This window comes from Rhinolophus hipposideros (assembly GCF_964194185.1).
Source record: "Rhinolophus hipposideros genome assembly, chromosome: 1".
Taxonomy (NCBI): Eukaryota; Metazoa; Chordata; class Mammalia; order Chiroptera; family Rhinolophidae; genus Rhinolophus; species Rhinolophus hipposideros.
In genome coordinates, this window is record NC_138047.1 from 93,413,858 (window position 1) to 93,434,236 (window position 20,379).

The 20,379-nt window shown below is 37.8% G+C and overlaps 1 protein-coding gene across 8 annotated transcripts in view; it reads right to left on the reverse strand.

Moving 5' to 3' along the window:
- Window positions 1–20,379, reverse strand: part of RBPJ (recombination signal binding protein for immunoglobulin kappa J region) — a 194,151-nt gene that overhangs the window by 47,233 nt on the left and 126,539 nt on the right. For 3 of the 8 annotated variants that reach the window (XM_081046057.1, XM_081046056.1, XM_081046059.1), the window contains exon 2: window positions 14,779–14,961. The exons of 4 other annotated variants lie outside the window; for them this stretch is intronic. In XM_081046057.1, the coding sequence (XP_080902183.1) occupies window positions 14,779–14,795 (17 nt within the window). In that variant the 5' untranslated portion in view covers window positions 14,796–14,961. Of the gene's footprint in view, window positions 1–1,915; window positions 1,969–14,778; window positions 14,962–20,379 lie in introns of all 8 variants that reach the window. One more of the 8 variants, XM_081046061.1, reaches the window with a different exon arrangement.

The following is a 20,379-nucleotide window of genomic DNA, read 5'->3' on the forward strand; positions in this document are numbered from 1 at the left end:
ATGTTTTCTAAAGCTATAAATACAGAAAACTCAGGAAGTCTAAAGACGTCTTCTGTGGGAGCCACATGTTGGCTACTGCCTACATATAAATATAGACACGTGTGTGTGTGTGTGTGTCCCCATGCGTAAGTCATAAATTTGACAATTACTCTTGGATTTTTCCCAGCACAAGGGGAATACGTTACAATTGCAATGGGAACTATGAAAGTCTGGTGACTTTCGTGTTTACACTATCGATCATTTTCTACAAAGTACATTTTTTTCTGAGTTGAAAAGGATGAAGAATCTACACAGACGTGCTCGGTTTAATGAAGAGGTTTTGCATTCTTCTTTTTTCTGCTGGTAGAAATTACAGACATACTACCAGCTTAACCTCCATCAAACCATGTTTGCCCAATCTCTTAAACAGCCAAACTGCTAACACACAGCTTGGCGCTCTCAAGTATTAGAATTCAGCAGTGCTTCTGCCTTTTCTTTTCCTTTTAAATAATGCAGGCCAGAACATCTACGGGTGGGACAGCCCAAATAAGGTCAAATGCATAAAGGAAAGGCTCTGATTCAGGTTTTGTAAGTAAGGAGTTAATAAGCTGTTTCAAATAAGCCTGACCCTAAGAGAAAAAAAATTTAAAATGACCATTATTATTTTAAAACATGCAAAATAGGACACTGAATTACAAGGGAGAATATTCAATAGACAAAAATAATGATCAAAATTCATGTTTGGAATGGGGAAAAGAGCTTCCAGAATGTTTCCAATAACACCATTGCATGAACAAGGAAACGCCTTTCTGTTTAAGTGTTAATACCCAAAACAGTATATTTCTTTTGAATTGTAGTTTAGCTTTCTGTTATCACGTCATATTATAATAATCAAACCTCCTTTGGTGGTAAAGCCAAAAACCACTCTGAAGAAGTGGTCTTAACCACAATTCAAAGCTTAAAGAATGCTTTCTGCCAAAGTGTATCTGAGCCACTAACCTGTCAAGTCACTTCATGCACTGCCAGGACACAAAAAGCAGGCCCAGCAGCTGGCATCTGCTCACTCAAGCCCCACAGGAGGCCATGAGGCTCTGAAAGAGGAATACACAACACAGGGCACAGGGGTTGACGGAACAAAATTTGACAGCAAACTGCTTAGCTTTGGGTGGTACTATCAGGCAGCCTCATGCTTCCACCACCATCTGAGGCGGCTCTGCTCAGCCAGCACAAGTAAAGGAAATTGAGAATCACCATGAAGTGATTAACAGGAGGTCATCAATAACTTATGGTGGTGAAACACTAGTACAGGAGCAAAAGGTGTGGGAGTCTGAGGGGAGCCGTGAGGAAAACAAGAGGAAAGGCTCTAATAGGTGTAGACTGAACTTTCACTTTGGGTCATTCATGCATGTACTTGCTATTTTGCTGTGTTATGAATTTAAATTACGCAAACTGCAAAGCTGCTGTCTTGCAGTTAGTTTACTAGTTAACTGTTCAGTCAACTACCCTACATCAAACTGTTTAACTAGAAAATAGGATACTTTTTCTTTCAAGATGAGTTCTGTTGTGGCACCTTAATTTCTTCATGTTCCCCTTTCACCAACCTCTACACGTGCATGTTCCTTTTAAGACACGTGGCCTCTCTTCTCTACAGTATCACTGATGTCCCTTACATTCTTGCCTTCCATCACAAGCAATTCATAGACAAATGCCGTCATCAACTGTATTTCCAAATTATCTCCCATATTTCCAATCCCTGATTCCATAAAGTTAGGAGCTTTCATTACTACATATGTCTATAGCTTCCTAAACTGGCCTCATATACAGGCATACCTCATTTTATTGCACTTGATTCACTTTACTGGGCTCCACAGATGTTGCATTAAAAAAAAAAAAATTGAAGGCAAGAGCCTCCACCAGCAAAAAGATTACAACTCACTTTATTGAGGTGGTTAGTCTGGAACTGAACCTGCAATATCTCCCAGGTGTGCCCTGTAGCAAATGACAAGGAGAAAATCCTGAGATATCCTAAATTACATTACAGCAGGCCAAAGGGTGGAAGGAAGAGAAAAAGGGGTTAAGCAGTTAACAGCTGCAGTGCAAAACCAACAAGACTGTTCACACTCCTTTGCGTATGTTGGAATTGTTGAATTCACTCAGGCTATTTTCTGAGATTATCTAAAAGGAGACAATAGCCAGTTCCTGTTTACACAGGAGCTTTTCAGAGCAGGAGCTTTGCAGATGGGACTGCACCTGTTCGCTAGTCCCACGTCACCTTCTCCCATCGCCTGTCTACAGCGAGTGTAATTCTTTCAGAGCAGCTCACATCTTTCTCCCCTCTAGTGCAGGAATAAAAGGCCTTGCAAAACTCCAGGATGAGGGACATGTCTTTTCTAACCTAGCCATGATGCTGGTGGTTTAGACTCCATGTCCCAAGCCGGGTCTTACTGCTAGCAATGGCCTACTAAAACCCTTTATTTTAATAAACAGACTTTCAGCCTTAGAAGTTCAAATTTTTGTTTAATACAGACTAGACAAGCAGATTGCAACAAACAATACATTCCTTGTGTATGCGCTCATTTAATTCTCATTAACAATCACTAGGCATCATTTCAAACTTAAAAGGAAAAACTGAAGCTCAGAATGTTATAAGGCAGGCATTTCCCCTACTTCTGATTACACGATGACGATACTAAAGTTGAAGACAAGACCCACATATAAATATATAAGGAAGCCATTCTCTTGTCCTTAAGCGACTTATTGTCTTTGCCTTCCCAAAGTAATGACTTATTTTTTCCTAATTCACTAATAAATTGTCAATATGCTTTTTCCATTAAAACAAACTACCTATCATATGAAAACATATTTAATGTCTCAGAAAAATCACTTCTTAACCTGTACACTATTTCTCATCCAACCAAAACTGTTCAATCCCAAGGATAAAATGCTGTAGTAATATGACTAGAGAATATAAAACAATACTAATAAGGTTAAACAAACCAGGAAAAACAGCTCTAAGGAATAGTCAAATCCAGGGCCTTTAAAAACTAGAAGTATCCTAGTAATGAAGAAAATGCCAACCTGTTTCCACAATAAGCTGGAGGTGCACACAGTGGATTTTTTAGGCCATTAACTTGTCTGCTGGACTACACTTTTCTTAAAAATGGCAGAAGTGTACATTAGAGAAATATGGCCAAAGCTATAAGCTTGTATTATTAACATTAAAGCTGACTCAAGGGCATACAATATTAACATCAACTTTTCAAATGCAAGTCTGTACATGTTAAAAAACAAAAACTTATCATGGAATCATAGCTCTTAAAGCTGTATTACTTAGGGGCAGGCCCGGTGGCTCAGGCGGTTGGAGCTCCGTGCTCCTAACTCCGTAGGCTGCCGGTTCGATTCCCACATGGGCGGTGGGCTCTCAACCTCAAGATTGCCGTTTCCACTCCCGCAAGGGATGGTGGGCTGCGCCCCTGCAACTAGCAACGGCAACTGGACCTGGAGCTGAGCTGCGCCCTCCACAACTAAGACTGTAAGGACAACAACTTGACTTGGAAAGAAGGCCTGGAAGTACACAATGTTCCCCAATAAAGTCCTGTTCCTTCCCCAATAAAATCTTTTAAAAAACAAAACAAAAAAAACTGTATTATTTAGATCAACTATTGTAAATTTAAATGAGTATGAGCAAGCTGATCTAAAACGCCTAATAAGGTATTTTCTATAATGGAGGAAAAGATTATAAACAGCCCTTCAAATGAGCTGATATTAACTTTACAAATGTTACAACGAGGAGAAAAAGGAACTATTTTACCAAGTCCAAAGAGCTAAAATGATGATTAATTTCCTCACCTTAATGAAAATATCTACTTCTCCCATGGAGAATGCCCTGCAAAGATACAATGCTTCCAGGTTACTGTTGATACTTGCTCAAGAGTAGTAATGTTCTTTAATGAGGCATGTTGACACTTCAAAAAAGTGACAATCCAGTTTCTGACCAATTCTATGAAGTGGTATGAAGATCTAAATGGGGCTACAAACAATACACCTGAAAAGAGGTCCTGTGAAGTTTATGTTCCTTCATGTGGTTGTATGAGTCTAATAAGAAAAAAATTCTGATGTGTTCTAAATTAAATTACAGTGGCTGGAGAGTGAAAGAGAACTGTAACAAAAGAGCAGATTCCCCTGTTGACATTTCGGATTAATTTCCAGGTGGCTGTTTCCGCAGATCCTCCCCTTGTTTACACGTGCAGTTGGGGACTGCTACCCTAGCACACCACAGGGGCGGCCATTTCTTCCCGTGGACTCTGCTGGGCCCCCACACCGTCCCCCACCCCTTTGCCTACAGCCCATATACATTCTTTCTTACCCCTTCCCCCTCCTTGATGTGTAAAATGGCTCACAAAACTCTGGGACTGCGAACATGCTGTCTTTTCTACCTAGCCATGCGGCGGGTCGTTTAGACTCCATGCCCCAAGACCCGTCTTTTGGCTACTACCGTGTTTCCCCGAAAATAAGGCCTACCCGGAAAATAAGCCCCAGTTAAGATAGCAAGCCAGATGGATGCATTTAGCACGTTATGACGATGTTCCAGAAGATGACTATTTGAATAAAGGTAGATTGTTGTACATGAAAACATAAGATATCCCCTGAAAATATGCCCTAATGCGTCTTTTGGAGCAAAAATTAATATAAGAGCCGGTCTTATTTTCGGGGAAACACGGTAGCATTTTGGGCTCAATAAAAACCTTACAAAAAGACTTTCAGCTGTGAGAGGTTAAAGATTTTTTTCGTTGAACATTTTGGCACCCAAATGAGGGGCCAAGATTTGGAGAAGCAGAAAGGGACACTGCTCTCTCCGCACGGCATGTGACACCCACACAACCCCCTAGTGGCTTATAGGACCCAAGGTGCTCCTCCTCTTTTCTGCCCCTCCCTGGATTTCCACCCTGGTTCGTGCAAGCCCACACCTGTGGGAGAAGCACGGCTTTTACTGGAAACAGAAAGCATTCACAAGTGGCCCCCAGAACGTGATGACGCATCCCTCTCTCAGCGTCCACATTCGGCAGGTACCGTGCCTGCATCACACAAGTGAAGGAGGGAATCCCCAGTCCATCAGCTGACCTGGGAGTCTGAGGGGATGTCCTCAACTGTCTCCAGCGCCTTAGTCTTTGACATAACTGACCTCACAGTGGCATCTTGTGGCCATCCCATGTAATTACTATTTAGTGTTTGTGTTTGGCTCCCGCCTGACCAATGCTAGCTTAGCTTTGGAAACTGAGAATGGGGCTTTTCCACTCCAAAGATAAGGGCAGTCGCCAACCCACTGCAGTGGGCACTCAAGAAGCAGCACTCTATCCACCAGAAAACAATTTCCCAGACTTGATTGGTTGAAACCAGTTTAAATTATAGGGAGCCAAAGCTCCAAAACTTACCCTGCCACTCCCCCAAAACACCCATAGGTGCTTAAAATAATAAATATATGGGGTTGATTCATGCAGTTTTTCTAAAAAAAAATCTAACTGGGTTACCCTTACTAAAATTAATTTAAGTCAGAATTCAGAATCTTTCTCCCTTCTAAATTTAGATTTGCAGGAGAAAATATTTGTGAAGCTAGATTCTTGGGATAAAAGTAGGAATACATTTTGAGGGAATTAAAATTGTTTGCCCTAAGCTAGTTATTTCTGAATGAATAAGAAGAGGCACTCTAAATTAGACAGGTTATAGGTAGTTTATAAAAAGAAATCTTAAAAGACAAAATTTTATATCTGGTTAAGCTGAATAAGATTAGAATGCATTTAAATGAGCAAATTTAAATATCAAAACTTAGTTGATGCAAAACCAGTCTGGTTCTTTTTCACTCTGTTAAAGACAGTTTTTCCTGTATTTATTGTTCTGTTCTAGATAAGAAATTATGAAAAAGGTTTCTACTAGAAAGCAAGAGTCTATGTTTTATTAAAAGTTTTGTGTTTTATATTTAAGGTTTTGCTAACAATAGGTAACTTGTATTTTTGTTTGATGTCTTTAGACACTTTGAATAAATAATTTAATTTTTCATAACATGATTTTTTAGTCAAGCATGTTTGACAAACTTCCCAGGGTTCAAGTTTTCAGACTTCCTTAACCTGGAATAGCTTTGGGTTATTCCAATGGGTCCCTAGAATGCCTCCAAGATTTATTCTCTCTCTCCTTGTAAAAGAGAAAATTTAAACTAAGTCTATTTGATATACTAAAATTACATGGGAAGAAAGAAATAATAATTATGTTGTATTTTATATACATTATATAATATTTTCACTTGTAATTCTAATTATCTCAAAATGTTAGAGAAAAGCAAATCCGTTTTTCAATTGCATTACAATCAGATCTATAACTATATCATTTTAATTAAGTTTTTCCTCAGTTACAGTCTTTGCTTTACTCCGACGTTTTTGGAAATATGTTTCATCTTCAGAAAGATCCATGGAGAAGACTGACTTACTCTAAATGTAAGTTTCTGAGAATAAATTTTCAGATTATCTTTAACTGGATGAAAATTTACAGAACTCTAAAGAATAACGGGACTCACAAAATACTGACAAATGATCAAGATAAACAAGAGTTATGGGACTAAATGAGGATAATTATTTTATGCCTTTTTATTTGAAATTGATTTTAAAATCTTTTGTTACTTATGACTTAGAGCAACTTGGTAAATTATACCTTTGTAAGTAATACTGAAACATTTACATTTTTCTTCCTACCTGATCCCTCCAGAATTTGGAAACTCGTCATGAGTACTATTATTTTCATGGCAACATGGTTATTTACAAAAATTAAGTAAGAAACTCTTCTCTTTATAACAGGACACAATTGGAAACTGGTTTTATTACCAAAGCTGTGAGTGGAATGTCATATTTGAGCAGGTTTAAAAGAGCCTATATAATCAATTGCTGTTCTTACTGTATTTATACAAATAATCAGGCCTAATTTATTAAAACTAGACTTATGCAATAAAGTCTTAATTTGGCAATATTTGATAAAAAAAACGACGGTGATTTTTGAGAGAAAAGTTATGTTTCAATAGAAACTATAATAATACACACTGTGGATATCAGATTCTAGCATTCAGTTAATTGTCTTTAAAGTTTTATTTTTCACCTGTTAACTGGATTACAACCTGAATTCTTCCAGTTTTCTTAAATATTTGGCTACAACTCTCCAAGCTAACATTTCTTTTTTCTACCTTCCTTCGACTTGGAATTATTGGGAACTAAAACATATTTTTTCCTGTGCCTTACAATTAATGACAAACTACAGCTAGACGACTTGATGTAAACTTCAGAGAAGTGGCCAATACCGCTCCTGCGTAAGTACCTCAGTGACTAATGCCATGTCAGCCAGTTTAGCTGAGCATCTACGTGATGACCCAGGGACCTTCCAACTGCAGGCCACCAGGCTAGCACTGCCCGCCTTCACTCCAGCAACAGAAGCTTTGAGCCTTACATCTAAAAATCTCCTTGACAGCCTTGTAGACTCAGGAACTACATTTATAATTTACTTTATCATTAATTTTGTTTCTTCTGTCATTAACTTTTAAAAACATAGCCCTTATTTAGATGTCTAACTGCTTACAGTAACCTTTTAGTTGGTTGCCAGCAGGGATAAACCCATTATTTAGAAAACTATTACAAGCTGGTTCAATATTTTGCCTTTTTTGGTTGTGATAATTTTTAATGTGCTTCTCTCAATTATGCAGATCCATAAATCAAATCCCAACTAGCATTATGCTTGCCCGACAGATGGAACTAGCCACCTGTATCTTTCCAGAAGTTACTCTTCAAAAAAATTGAAATCCTCATCAGCTGGTGACTGGTAACACTCTGTTTGCCCATAAGGGGCCGAGGAAGACATCTCATTACCTGATGTGATCCCTTGGACTTCCCTCTGTGGGACAGGACCACCTAGGAATAAGCCTTCCTAGCAATGGTGAGACAATGCCTTGAACATAAAAGGGCCATTTAAGCATCATTAAAATCATGCAGACATTCTGCTGGGATAGAATGCTTTCTTCAGAAGATCTGGATAAGGGGGGGAAAAATCACAAGGAAAAAATTCTTGAGATGTTCTATTAGGTTGGTGCAAAAGTAATTGTGGTTTAAAAGGTTAAAAACAATTGCGAAAACTGAAATTACTTTTGCACCAACCTAATAAATTATAGTGGTGAAAGAGACAGAAGAACTCGAATGAAAAGACTTCTCACATTCCTGTTGTGCCTCTTGGAATTTTCCTTTCCAGGTGCCTATTTCTGCAGATCCTCTACTTGTTTACACGTGGGCTTTCTGGGAGGCCACCCCCAGCCACTCCACAGGGGCCGCCGTTTTTTTATGTGGGCTCCCTTAGCCTCTTACACCTTTTCTCACCCTTTGCCTATTGCTTATATAAATAAATTCTTTCAGACCACCTCTTTCTTCTCCCTTCCTTCCCTCCCCCTTCTGCCTGGTACTGTAGACTCCATGCCTGAAAACCAGTCTTTTGGCTACTTGCATTTTTGTCACAATAAGACCCAAGATTTTGTAGTTTAACATAGGAAAACCTGCATTTACCAGGTGCAGGTGTCCAGCAATTTCATCCAGGCCATTTTTTTTATTGTAATAACAATAATCAAATGCTAATACAAGACTCATTATGTGTAAACTAATAATAATGATGCAGTTAACAAATTAACTTCTGGGCTTTTAAAAATTAAATTCTCAATGCTAAGTATAAATTTGAAGTTTGGAATGAAACTCCAAGTTAAAAGGGGAATTATTCTAATTGTTGACTTTTTCCGCTGGTTATCCGGCAATGCCTTGTTTTGGTGCTATTGCTCAAGAATTAATCCTAGTGGTCTGGCCGTTATACCCACACAGTTTATTCTGGAAGAGGAATACATACTACTTGTCCTGGGTCAGCCCTCTTCACTTTTGGACAACCTCCTAGGACCTACGTCACATGCTATTTTTCATAGCACCATCACTTCCACTTGGCCTGACTGGTTCTCAGACTCAAAAACACTGTTAATACATTATTCTAAACAAGAAGAATGTAGAACAAATATTCTGCTGGTTCAGGTTGTATGTAAAAGTGCAAGAGAGCACTGAAGGGTGGTAAGGGGGATAAGGAGAGGGAACACTAGAGTGTACGCAGTAAAAGAGATCGATGCGTGAGGAAGCATCACAGCCACCAAGTAGAAGAGAAATAAAGGAGAGCAACGGAGTGTCTAGAGGCCATAAAAAGGGCAACTGCCTACCTCCTAACAAACCAAATCTGGTCGCTCCCCTAACTGGAGCTGTTTTAGCTCAGATACAGAGCTTTCTCTTCTGTGGGATATGAGCACAAATTACAATCATTCTTGCCTTATAAAAAAATCTCATACTTGGATAATGGATCTCTACCATTATGAGAAAAACCTACTGAATTCATAAACTATTACCAAGTTTTGTTCCCCAAAGTCCAGGTCTTTCTAACCCTTTTGGTGATTCTATAGCTTCAGCCTCCACATTCATAGGGATGTGAATTCTAACCTGGAGAGCTGTGTGAAGACTGAGTTAATAATACATGTAAAACACTTGGAAAGGGGCATTTTGTAAGCCCAATACTCATTAAATGTTAGCTATTTACGCTTTCAGATTTCCTCAGCCTTCAGTTAGACTTACGAATCCCAACCTGCGAAAGCGCAGATGACAAAACTGTAAAAATTAAGATCTAGATCATTTTGAAATAAGATTACTTCCTTAAATATTGACTTATTCTCTCACATGTAAATTAAGAGATCGGTGAATAAGAGACAGCTGATCTTCCAGGATAAGACAGATGTCTTAAAAACCTAGTATCAAAAGTTCATTCGTTTGACAAATATTTACTGAGTACCTGCTACGACTAGTCACTATTCCAGGTATACAGGAGTCAACAAAATTTGTGTAATTTAGGAGAAGGAAATTGGGGACAGAGAGACTGAAAATGTGTACCCTGCAGTGGAAATGTCAGGGGCCTACATTCTCCAGATCACCCATGTTTTCTATATACTCCCGGTAGGCCCCTTGCCCTTGGGCTAGAATTTCTCACAGGTTAGTTTTCCCAGGGGAATTTCAACAATAAAGGAGTTCTAATAAAGCTAAATTTCATGCACTTCATTAATTTAGCTACTTAGCTGCTACCACCAGGACTTGTATGTCCATTTTTAATCACCTATTATAAAACACAAAAGTAGCATATTTTCAACTTATATGTTGACATGATAGTTGTTAAAGCAACACCTGGGGACTTGTGGCGGTCAACTAAAGCTGCCATGACTTCATTTGCACTTCCCTCTTCACTAGCTACATAACAAAACCGCACAGAGCTCACCTCCTGAAATGAGTAAGAAGGAATCTGGCTACATCACTGCTAAGGTCTCCATAAGGAAAGCTGTACTCTTTCAAGCAACAAGTGTGGCATTTTGAGGAAAGAATGCACACATATTTTCCTGCTCACTTATATACTCACCTCTTAATCCCATAAGAGTTCAACAGCACAAGATAAACTGACTTCATTTATTTTTCAAAAGGAAGTGAGACCTTGATTTTCATGACAATTACTGACGCAGCATATCCCACTTTCCAATTAAGTTCATACTTGAGATGGCGGTCTAAAGTACTCTTTTAATACCAGGGGTGCCAAAAAAATGTACACACATTTTAAGAGATGTTATCTATGTATTACTTTTTGAAGTTGAATTGAATTACATAGCAATGTGTAGTATGTCGTTCACTCAAAAGATGATGTTAATCAAATGAATGCTAGCGTCACTTATTGGATTACAATTTTAATAGTTTTTTCTTTCTTAAATGTGTATACATTTTTTGGCACCCTCTGTAGATATCCCAGAGCCCAGAGAACTGCAAAATAGTCTTGTTTTCAAATAAAATATAAAATAGCTTGAGAAATTGCCTAATGCTAACTAACAATAGTGCCATTTGGTCAAGATTTTTGAAACTAATCTTCACAATCTAAAACATCTTTTTGCAATAGTCTCAAAGCCGCTAATCTTCATTCTTAAAGGGTGATTTGACTTGTTGTTAATAACCACAAGTTTACTGGAATCATATCTAATAATTAACGCAAGTTACGCAATCTTCTTTCTTCTAATCCTAGCTGTGTGGCTGGGGCGCTGGCTCTGGCCCCTGCTGTTAGTTCTGGGCCAACAAAACTACAATTAAGTTCAAGTTTCCTTCTAAACCTTACACCTTTGGAAGAAAAAAATCTACAGAAAAAGACTGCAAGTTGCTCTTTTGCATGAAGATAACCAAAGCAAAGGGACACAGTTTTGAAGAAACAAATGCCACAAAGTGACAACAGGAAACCTTGCTCTCTCAACAGGATAAACAGCATGAGGCAGAAAATGATGAGGTGGGGCGTACACACGACTGAAATAATGATAAAAAGCCAAGCGATGCTACTGAGATGAACAGGGAGAACTGGGGAGTCTGGGTGTAGACTGGGTCACTGGGGATGGGGGGGTTTTGGGGGAAACAAAGTAACAGAAAACAGGATTCAACTCTTCCGTTCTCCGTTCTCCGAAGCCGTGGGCTCTTGTCCTCTGCCTCCACCACTAGCAAGATACGCCCGTGTACACTGGGGCAAAGACAAGCAACCACCATCTGGGGAGTGAACCCACTGGTTGGGGAGTTACCACTTTATCTTCTGTAAGTTCAAAACATGATTTCTAAGTTTAATGTATATATCATACCCAGTTCAGAGCAGAAACTCTGTATATTTGACTCAATTTCAAGAACTTGAGAGAAGAAGAATTGTGCTTATTATCTTTAGGCCTTTTATTTTGGCAGAGTTCTTCCACTTTCAAGTCCCAAGTGTAGAAAACTGATGTACAAATTCCATTGTTATGAAACAATTTACCAGAAATCTTCATTGTCTTACTGTTTTCTAGGGAGGAAACTGTTTTTTTAGACACAATTTTACAACATACGTATCACTCTACCTGATAAAGCAGCTTTGGTTAATGCCCCTCAAAAGCCACTGCTTATGTCCTATTCTCCTCCACTCCTTAGATCATGTCCTCTACTAACCTTCACTTCAAATGGAAAGGACGGTAGGGGGATCCTTGGAGGGGACAGAGCAGGACATACCATCAGAAGTAACAGGCTGGTACCTATCCTGGTCACTTCTTAGTGTGGCAAAACAATACACAACTAATACCACTTCCGAGGGACACCTGTAACTACGGGAGGCATGTGCTTAGTGGGACGGGAATGATCCAATGAACATACACATCAATGTGTATATATTGTGTTTATTGCAGCATTTTTAAAAATTAACATGTTTTTTTCAAAATGTACTGTTTTCTACATTCAGTGCACTGTTTTATTTTCTGTTATAATACATGTCTTACTGCTGGTTATATAACCCACTAAATCGATTTCTTGACCCACTAATGAATAGGCTGGAACCTGCAATTTGAAAAACACAGCTTTAAAAGATGCACAAATGACCCTAGCAGGATAAGAGGACTATAGATAAATTACCATTCTCTAGTGACCATCTTGTTTCACTGATGAGAGAAAGCCCCAAAACCTGAAAACATCAAATAGTGACTGTTTATTTAATTCTAGGAAGGTCACAGGAGAAAGTGTAAGACTCAGGATAAGAAGAAATGTAATAGTGTCCCACCCCCCAAAAGAGGTTCCTTTTCTGGCATTTATAATCATCACCACTGTTAATCTTACACTGGCTTCCCACATGCTCAACTCTGCACTAAGTGTATATAATATATATATATATATAAATTATGTGTACACACACACCGGGAAGCGGTGGGGGGGCCAAAAAAATGTACATTTTAAGAAACGAAAACTGTATTAAATTTTAATATTCAATATATACCGATAGCAAAAGATAAATACAATTCACATTTGACTTCTGCAATTACAAGAGGTGCTCAAAGTGGTTACCATCAGTGTCCAGACACTTCTGATTACGGCGAACTACTGCTTGAGCATAGATAACATCTCCTAAAATGTGTATGTATTTTTTGACACCGTGTGTGTATGTGTACACATATATATACATGTATATACACATAAAATACAATATATAAATTACATTATATAATTATACACGTTATATTCTTAATATATAAATTTATGGGTTTTTTCCCAGATCATTTTACAACCTGTCAAAATAACAAAGTGTTAGATCTGAAACACAGGACAGTTGGCCCCAGAATCTAAGCTCTTAACGACTGTTACAAACTCTTCCAAAAAGAATAGGAATTCCCAATTCTAGCTGTGCATCAAGAATCCAGTGTATTGACAACAGATACCAAATGCCAACCCCCAAAAAGAGTCTGAATCTGAATTAGTAAGTATAATATTATAGAAAAACATATTTTGTAAACAATGTGTCGATTACATACATTATATAAGAAAAGTTCTTTTTGGACACTGGATACTATTGAGTGCCATTGGACATAAAGTACCTGGTTCAAATGAATAATTGCCTTGGTTAACAAGCAGCTGACTTTACCATGTAACTTGATTAGATCACCGTCATTAGATTTAACATAAAGCAGTTTTACCTTAGGTTTAATAACTAACTTCCATTAAGAATTTAACTGCTGCCATATCAAAGGAATCTTCACATACGGCAGCCTAACTGATGGATTATGGAGTCACTAGTGCATCTCCATTAAATTTATCTATTCATGACTTTAACCTCTATCTCCCCAACGTATTTTCCTTCATTACCTAAAAGATAAAGAATTCTGAATGGGATGTAACATCAATGAACTCAGCCTTCTCCTCGCGTTGGTTCCCTTTTACCACCCTTAAGAAATCAGTTAGCAGCAAGCACATAGTACAAAATTAGGAGACTTCCAGGTTTCAAATAATTAAAAATGGTTTTGTCCACATCACTCAAATAAAAATGTAATGAACATAAAAAGCTAAAAGATTTTTGATGGTTAGGTGGGTAACAAAGCCTAGAATTACCACGGCTAGCAACCACAAATAACAGTAGGACTATATACCACAAACATGTGAATGATTAACTCACAATCACACTATTAATAAAGAATTACTCATTTTTCTCTCAATAAAAATTCTTTAGAAAAGACAAAAACAAGCACGAACTATAAATAGCACAAGTAAGAATTATTTTGTGTGATCAGATTAACACCCCAATTGAAGAATTTATCCAAGTGTTTCCTGTTCAGGCTACCATGAAAAAACAGCACTGCAGAAAAACTAGTCTATGATATAAATCAAAAAGATAATGACAGACTAATATATGCATAATCCCTAAACTATTTGGTGAGAGGAATTATAGCCCATTACTATTAAAATCTAGGGAAAATAAGGGGGCGGGGGGTGGTAGAAGAGGGTAAACGAGGTCAAATATATGGTGATGGAAGGAGAACTGACTCTGGGTGGTGAGCACATAATGTGAGATATAGATGATGTAATACAGAAGTGTACACCTGAAACCTGTGTAACTTTACTAACCATTGTCACCCCAATAAACTTTAATTAAAAAAAAAATCTAGGGAAAACAGCTACAGTGCCTTCTCTAACCATATCGCAAAAAGAAAAAAAAAAGTTCACCCATCAGGCTTGAAATATAGATTTTTTTTTTCTTAACCAAAAAAAATCTATTGCCATAAATCCATAACCACATCTGCAATCTAAACACTAAAATATCTTAAAATACGAGATAATTAAGTACAGAATCATGAACTTTTCTTGTATCCACGACGCTGGGGGGCACCGGGAGACTTCTGAAGCATACCTTTTAATCCACGCCATGGTACTTCAAGAACATGTTAAGGTAAATCACAGCTTGGGGCAGTTCGATGCACCTCAAAACACCTCAGCCCGTGTATCAGTATCATTCTCCTCTCCTTTTGAGATCATAATGGTTCCGAAGAACTACAATGCTTCCATTTGAATGATAGTCTCATAATTTCAATAACTTAAAAACAAAAACAAAAAATAAGGACTTAAATGTTGGTATGTTACGCCACTGGTGCACTGTGTTAACTGCTGCCATGACTAAGAAAAACAAAGAAGCCGCCACTATTATTGGGTAACACTGTCACTGTTAACGCAAACCTTCGTAAGGACGAGGCGCACGTGCTTAGTGGTCATAGCGACAACTCTTGCTTTGCTGGGATCTCTCAAAACCCCACAAATCTCTAACCCAATCGATTCTTCAGTTTTCTTCTGAATGAAAAATAACTTAAGACAGGTCTGAACACTTGGTAGGTGCCAGGTCCACTTCTGATTGACCAACTATTTTACTATTTGTTGAATGAGATCAGGAAATCACCACACACCTGTATAAAAGGGAATTCATTAATAGATACAGCGGGGGTTCCTTCAAACAATGCCCCTCCTGCTGTTAATATTACTGAATTGTTTTAATTTCTTGGAAGTCATTAAACGGGAAAAAGCTTCTAAAGCATACTTCTCTGAAAAGCATGCATGGGTATGAACAGAGAGATGGCTGACTGCTATCAAGTTTTACTGCTGCTCTGTGACTGCCTTGGCAGACTCTGTTCCTCTTCTCACCCCAACCACCTTGCTTATATAAAAACATTAAGAACATGTCATTATTAAAATAAGAAGTCTAGGTATCACCTTTTAAATCTAAGAATTCACTCTACATTTCTTCTAGAGTTACAAGACAGAAAGAATACTCAAGCTACATAAAAACAATACAATTGATAAATTATCAATACACAGATATATTCAAGTCATAAAGCAATTAAAATTACTTAAAGATGACTGATCAGGAAATTTTTAATGAAAGCAAGCTATAAAAAGGGCTTCCAAGGAAAGAAAGAAAGCTTCGAGAAGCTGTTACACTCTGGGTTTGGGGAACAGCTCGTGTAAAGGTTAACAGACAAGGAATGGAAGAAAGATGACAAAGTCCCAGGCTAGAGCTAAAAAGTATGTGCTAAGGAGAAAGTGAAACTATTTGCTGTTTGAAAGGGTAGATTTGAGTGACAAAAACCTTTCAAGTCCACTATCAGAAAAACTACATATTTCTGAGACTTAGAGCTATTGAAGATTATGGAGAATGCAGGTTACAAAATGTAGGTTACTTCAGAAAGCTGATAATGGTGGCAGAATTGCATATAGGAAAGAACTCTACCCGGGTAGGTGGGAAGGAACTAATGAAGCACGGAGAAACAAGGGCCTTGCTCCAATAAAAGCACTACAGCCACAGCCATCATTTTGAAACTGATCATTTTACCACATTCGTGCAAACCCCTGACCGTTCCCACTGCAGCTTTAAACCACTTAATGGCTCTGTAGACATATACAACTTCCTGGAAGGACATCCACATTGTTTCCTATGGCTCTGCGCCTCCAAATAAAAGCATCCTACACAGAACTATCAGGTTCATGCTCCTGAAGTACAGCTCCTCCCTTGCACACAAAGAACAATGCTCACCACTGGGAAATACGGCAGAACAATGCTCACCACTGGGAAATACGGCAGAACAATGCTCACCACTGGGAAATACGGCAGGCTATATGAAGAATAAACGCCTAGGTCTGGCTCATGACCTCGTTTAATTTTCAGAACCCCAGTTTACAGAGGAGAAAACTGAGGTTCTGTAGTGAAGTGACTGACCCAAGAAAACATGCAGTAAGAGAAAAGAACTAGGACTTACACGTAGATCTTCTGGCTGGGAGTTCAGCACTTTTCTACTACAGCACTGTTGTAGAGCATTAAATCATAAACTACTCTGATTCCCATCTTGATAGTAAAACGGTAATTTCAGGGCAAGAGGACCTCAAGCATCTATAGTTGAGAGACTGAAGTTAGGATCGATGAGACCTAGTAACTAAAAGATACTTGTGATCTAGCAATTCTGGAAGAGGAAATATTCAGCTGATTTTACTCTGAGGAACTCCCAACTGGGGGAAGCCCATTCCTTAAAACGCATATCCTAATTTTCAGTAACATTGATAAACACGTCTACCAAAGTGTCTGATGAGACTACTACTCTTAAAGTGGCAAACACCTAGGGTTCAACTGGGGTATGCCTGCATTGTTTTGCTAGAATTCTAGATGGCACAGTAAGGACAGGTATCATTTAAATATAAATACACATGCATATATACACATACACAACTATCCTTTTTCAAATGGATCAGTGTACCCGCCGGGAGACCAAAGATAGGAGGGTGGGAATAGTAGAGAGGGAGGAAAAAACACAGTAAATAGTTCAAAAGTGCTAAGTAAAGAATGTTAGGGGAGGAAAAGCAGTAACAAAGTAAATCTGCTCCTAAACACTACTATGTATCTATTCGAAACAAGCAAGTCAGCAGACGTTTCTTTCCTTTCTAGGATTGAGAGGAAACTAAGAAACAGGAAAGAGCCCGAATATACTTTTTATGTATACTATTAGGTGGGTGCAAAAGTAATTGCGGTTTACAGGGTTAAAAACAATGGCAAAACTGCAATTACTTCCGCACCCACCTAATATATTCTTAAAAATGTTTGTAGGTTGATTGAGTTTCTATGAGTTTCTTTCTTCTTCAGCTTAGTTGCTTAGGTCTCTTTTTGTTTAAAATAAAATGTCAATTTTGATGACTTAAAAGATTATGTGGTTATGAGTGACAAAGAATGTGCTGATCAAGTTCTGAATTTGGGAGTAAGGAATCATAGGTTAGCAACTTAATTGGATGTTTAACTTCTCTGTAGATAATACCAGCAGAAAATTGCAGTAATAATGCTTAAATGTGAAAACACGTAAAACACTGCCCATCAGAGTAGTAGGCATAAATATTTGCTGACCTCTGAAGGTACAACTTGATAATCAGTTACTGCTAATTCCACAATTCTAAAATCAAAATAAAACATGTTCCTAGGAATGTTTTAATTTAATGGTCAAGAAACACTTACGCTTTTAAGTTTAAAAAATGTTCACACTTATGTTTATTCCAATTGTGTGGGTGATGATCAAATTTGTGGCTCTAATTCACTATAGTTTATCAGAACTTTCTGCAAATGGGTAGGGAGATGTGATAAGTAAACTTGGTCTTTTTAGTTCTTGCTTGTAGTTGGATTTTTTAAAGAACTGATGAGGTAACAGTATTACGTATTAATCAAATAATCTTGGTATTTTAATTATGCATCCTCTGCCATATTCGTCAGTGATAAATAAAAGATAATGTGGTAAGAATATTAAGAAAATTTCTAATTACAGAGACTAATTTAAGGGGGACAGTCTATATTCAAAAACTGTAGAGGTAAAACAATAAAGGCAATTTATGCCAAAAAGAGTAACCTATTATCTATTTCTCTCCAGCCACCAAATGCCTCAGTCTCAAACCCATAGTTAGAAATAATAAGTTTAACAGACAACATTTATGAAGTGCTTTCCACATGTTAAGTATCTCATTTAAATATCAACTACCTTCTATTAGCTTATCTTTTAAGATGAGGTCGAAAGAAATTAAGCTAAAGAGCTACCCTATAACTGTACCCATCCTAGAAAGAACTAATTTAAGAGTCTCCAGGGACTTCTTTTGATCTGTTTTAATTTTCCACTACCATTCTTCATCTATGTTTTATATTCTCTTCATGCTTTTCAATTTTCCAATGCCAACTGTTACAAAAATTTGATATACAGCAATTTGTGTGGGTGGATGTTTTAATAGGAAAGGAACATCAAAGAAAACTGTGTGTTAATGAGTTCCAAAACATAACACATTTTCCCGAGATGGAACTGTGTTGAAATGTATTAATAGAAGTCACAACGTCAGTCCGTGGGCCTACAATTACAACTGTGCTAAATAGAAATGGGCTGCAGAGAACTTGGAAAGTGATGTATTTCCTAGGAAGTAATGAATAAAAAAAAGGGAAAGGAATGGCCCCATACACTTGTGCTCACCTGCTGTCCTCATTTTAACTCAAATTAGGAAATTACTGCCACGAAGTAATCAAGATTTTGGAGATAGCATCACAATTAACAGATAACAACACCTACATGATGGCAACTCACTCATCATCCCTATTTTACAATACCCATATCACTGAAGTTACTTCATCAGATGCAGGGGCCGTTTTATTTTATGTATCCAATAATCCAAATTCTTTCAAAACAATTCTTCAACCAGACTAGAACATGTATTACACCACCTTCTCTGTTTGGTGCACTTCAAAGTGTACATAACTTTGAACGTATTCCTTAACCCTCAATAATTATCCAATGATTATATTAAAAACTCCAGGTCTTCTAAAATCAGTTAACTTTATACTATACCTTTGACCATTATGGTAACACTACGTTAACACTTTGCTTATCCTACCACTAATAGAATAAGCATTTCAGACCATTTTCCCCAAACCATGGTATTATATATTTGAGTTGTACAGAGTTAAGATCTTCTGTAATCATCCTTGTGGAAACGAACACTATTTTCTAAACATGGATCTATACAAGAGTGCAGTGTTTTGTACTGTTTTACAAATTTAATTTTATTGTATTCACTCTCCAATAATTAAACAAAAAAAACCCTTGCCCCAAAAACCCCCAAACAAAAGCAACCCATGTGTCCATCAGCAGATGGATAGATTTTTTAAAAGTGATATGTTCATATAATGGAATACTATTCTGCCTTAAAAAGGAAATTCTGATACATGTTGCAACATGAATGAACGTTGAAGATATTAACGCTAAGTGAAACAAGCCAGTCACAAAAGGACAAATACTGTACGACTCCATTTATATGCAGTACCTAGAGCAGTCAAATACACAGAGACAGAAAGCAGAACGATGGTTAGAAGGGTTTGGAGCAAGAGAGAATGGAGACTTATTGTTTAATGGGCTCAGAGTTTCACTTTAGGAAGATGGAAGAAGTTCTGGAGCAGGACGGTGGTAATGGCTGCACAACCACGTGAATGTACTCAATACCACTGAACTGTGTAGTTAAAACTGGTTAAAATGGTCCACTTTATGTGACCACAATAAAAAAAACCCATACCTTATGTACACTGACATACAGAGAGTAACTTATCTTCTTTAAAAAATTTTTCCGATTTTATCCCAAACCTATTTCTAGTTTTATCTTCGTGAAAGGCACCGCCTAAACTGCTCCGATAGCTACAACATTCAGTCTTTTCCCTTCTCGTCCTAAATCAAGTCTCAGAGATTAACTCTGTATAACTGCTGGGATCTGATGCCTTCCTTTCTTCATCTCTGATGCCATGGGCTTCGTTATAGCACGTGATCGCTGTGACAGCCTCACAGCTAATCTGTCATCCTCAGAAACCTCGCCTTTACAGTTACTGCTCTTGGAAAAAAAGCTCGTATGTAAACCCTTTCAAAAGGCCCGCACTGTCTTTTCAAGTTTAAAGTTCTGAGCAACA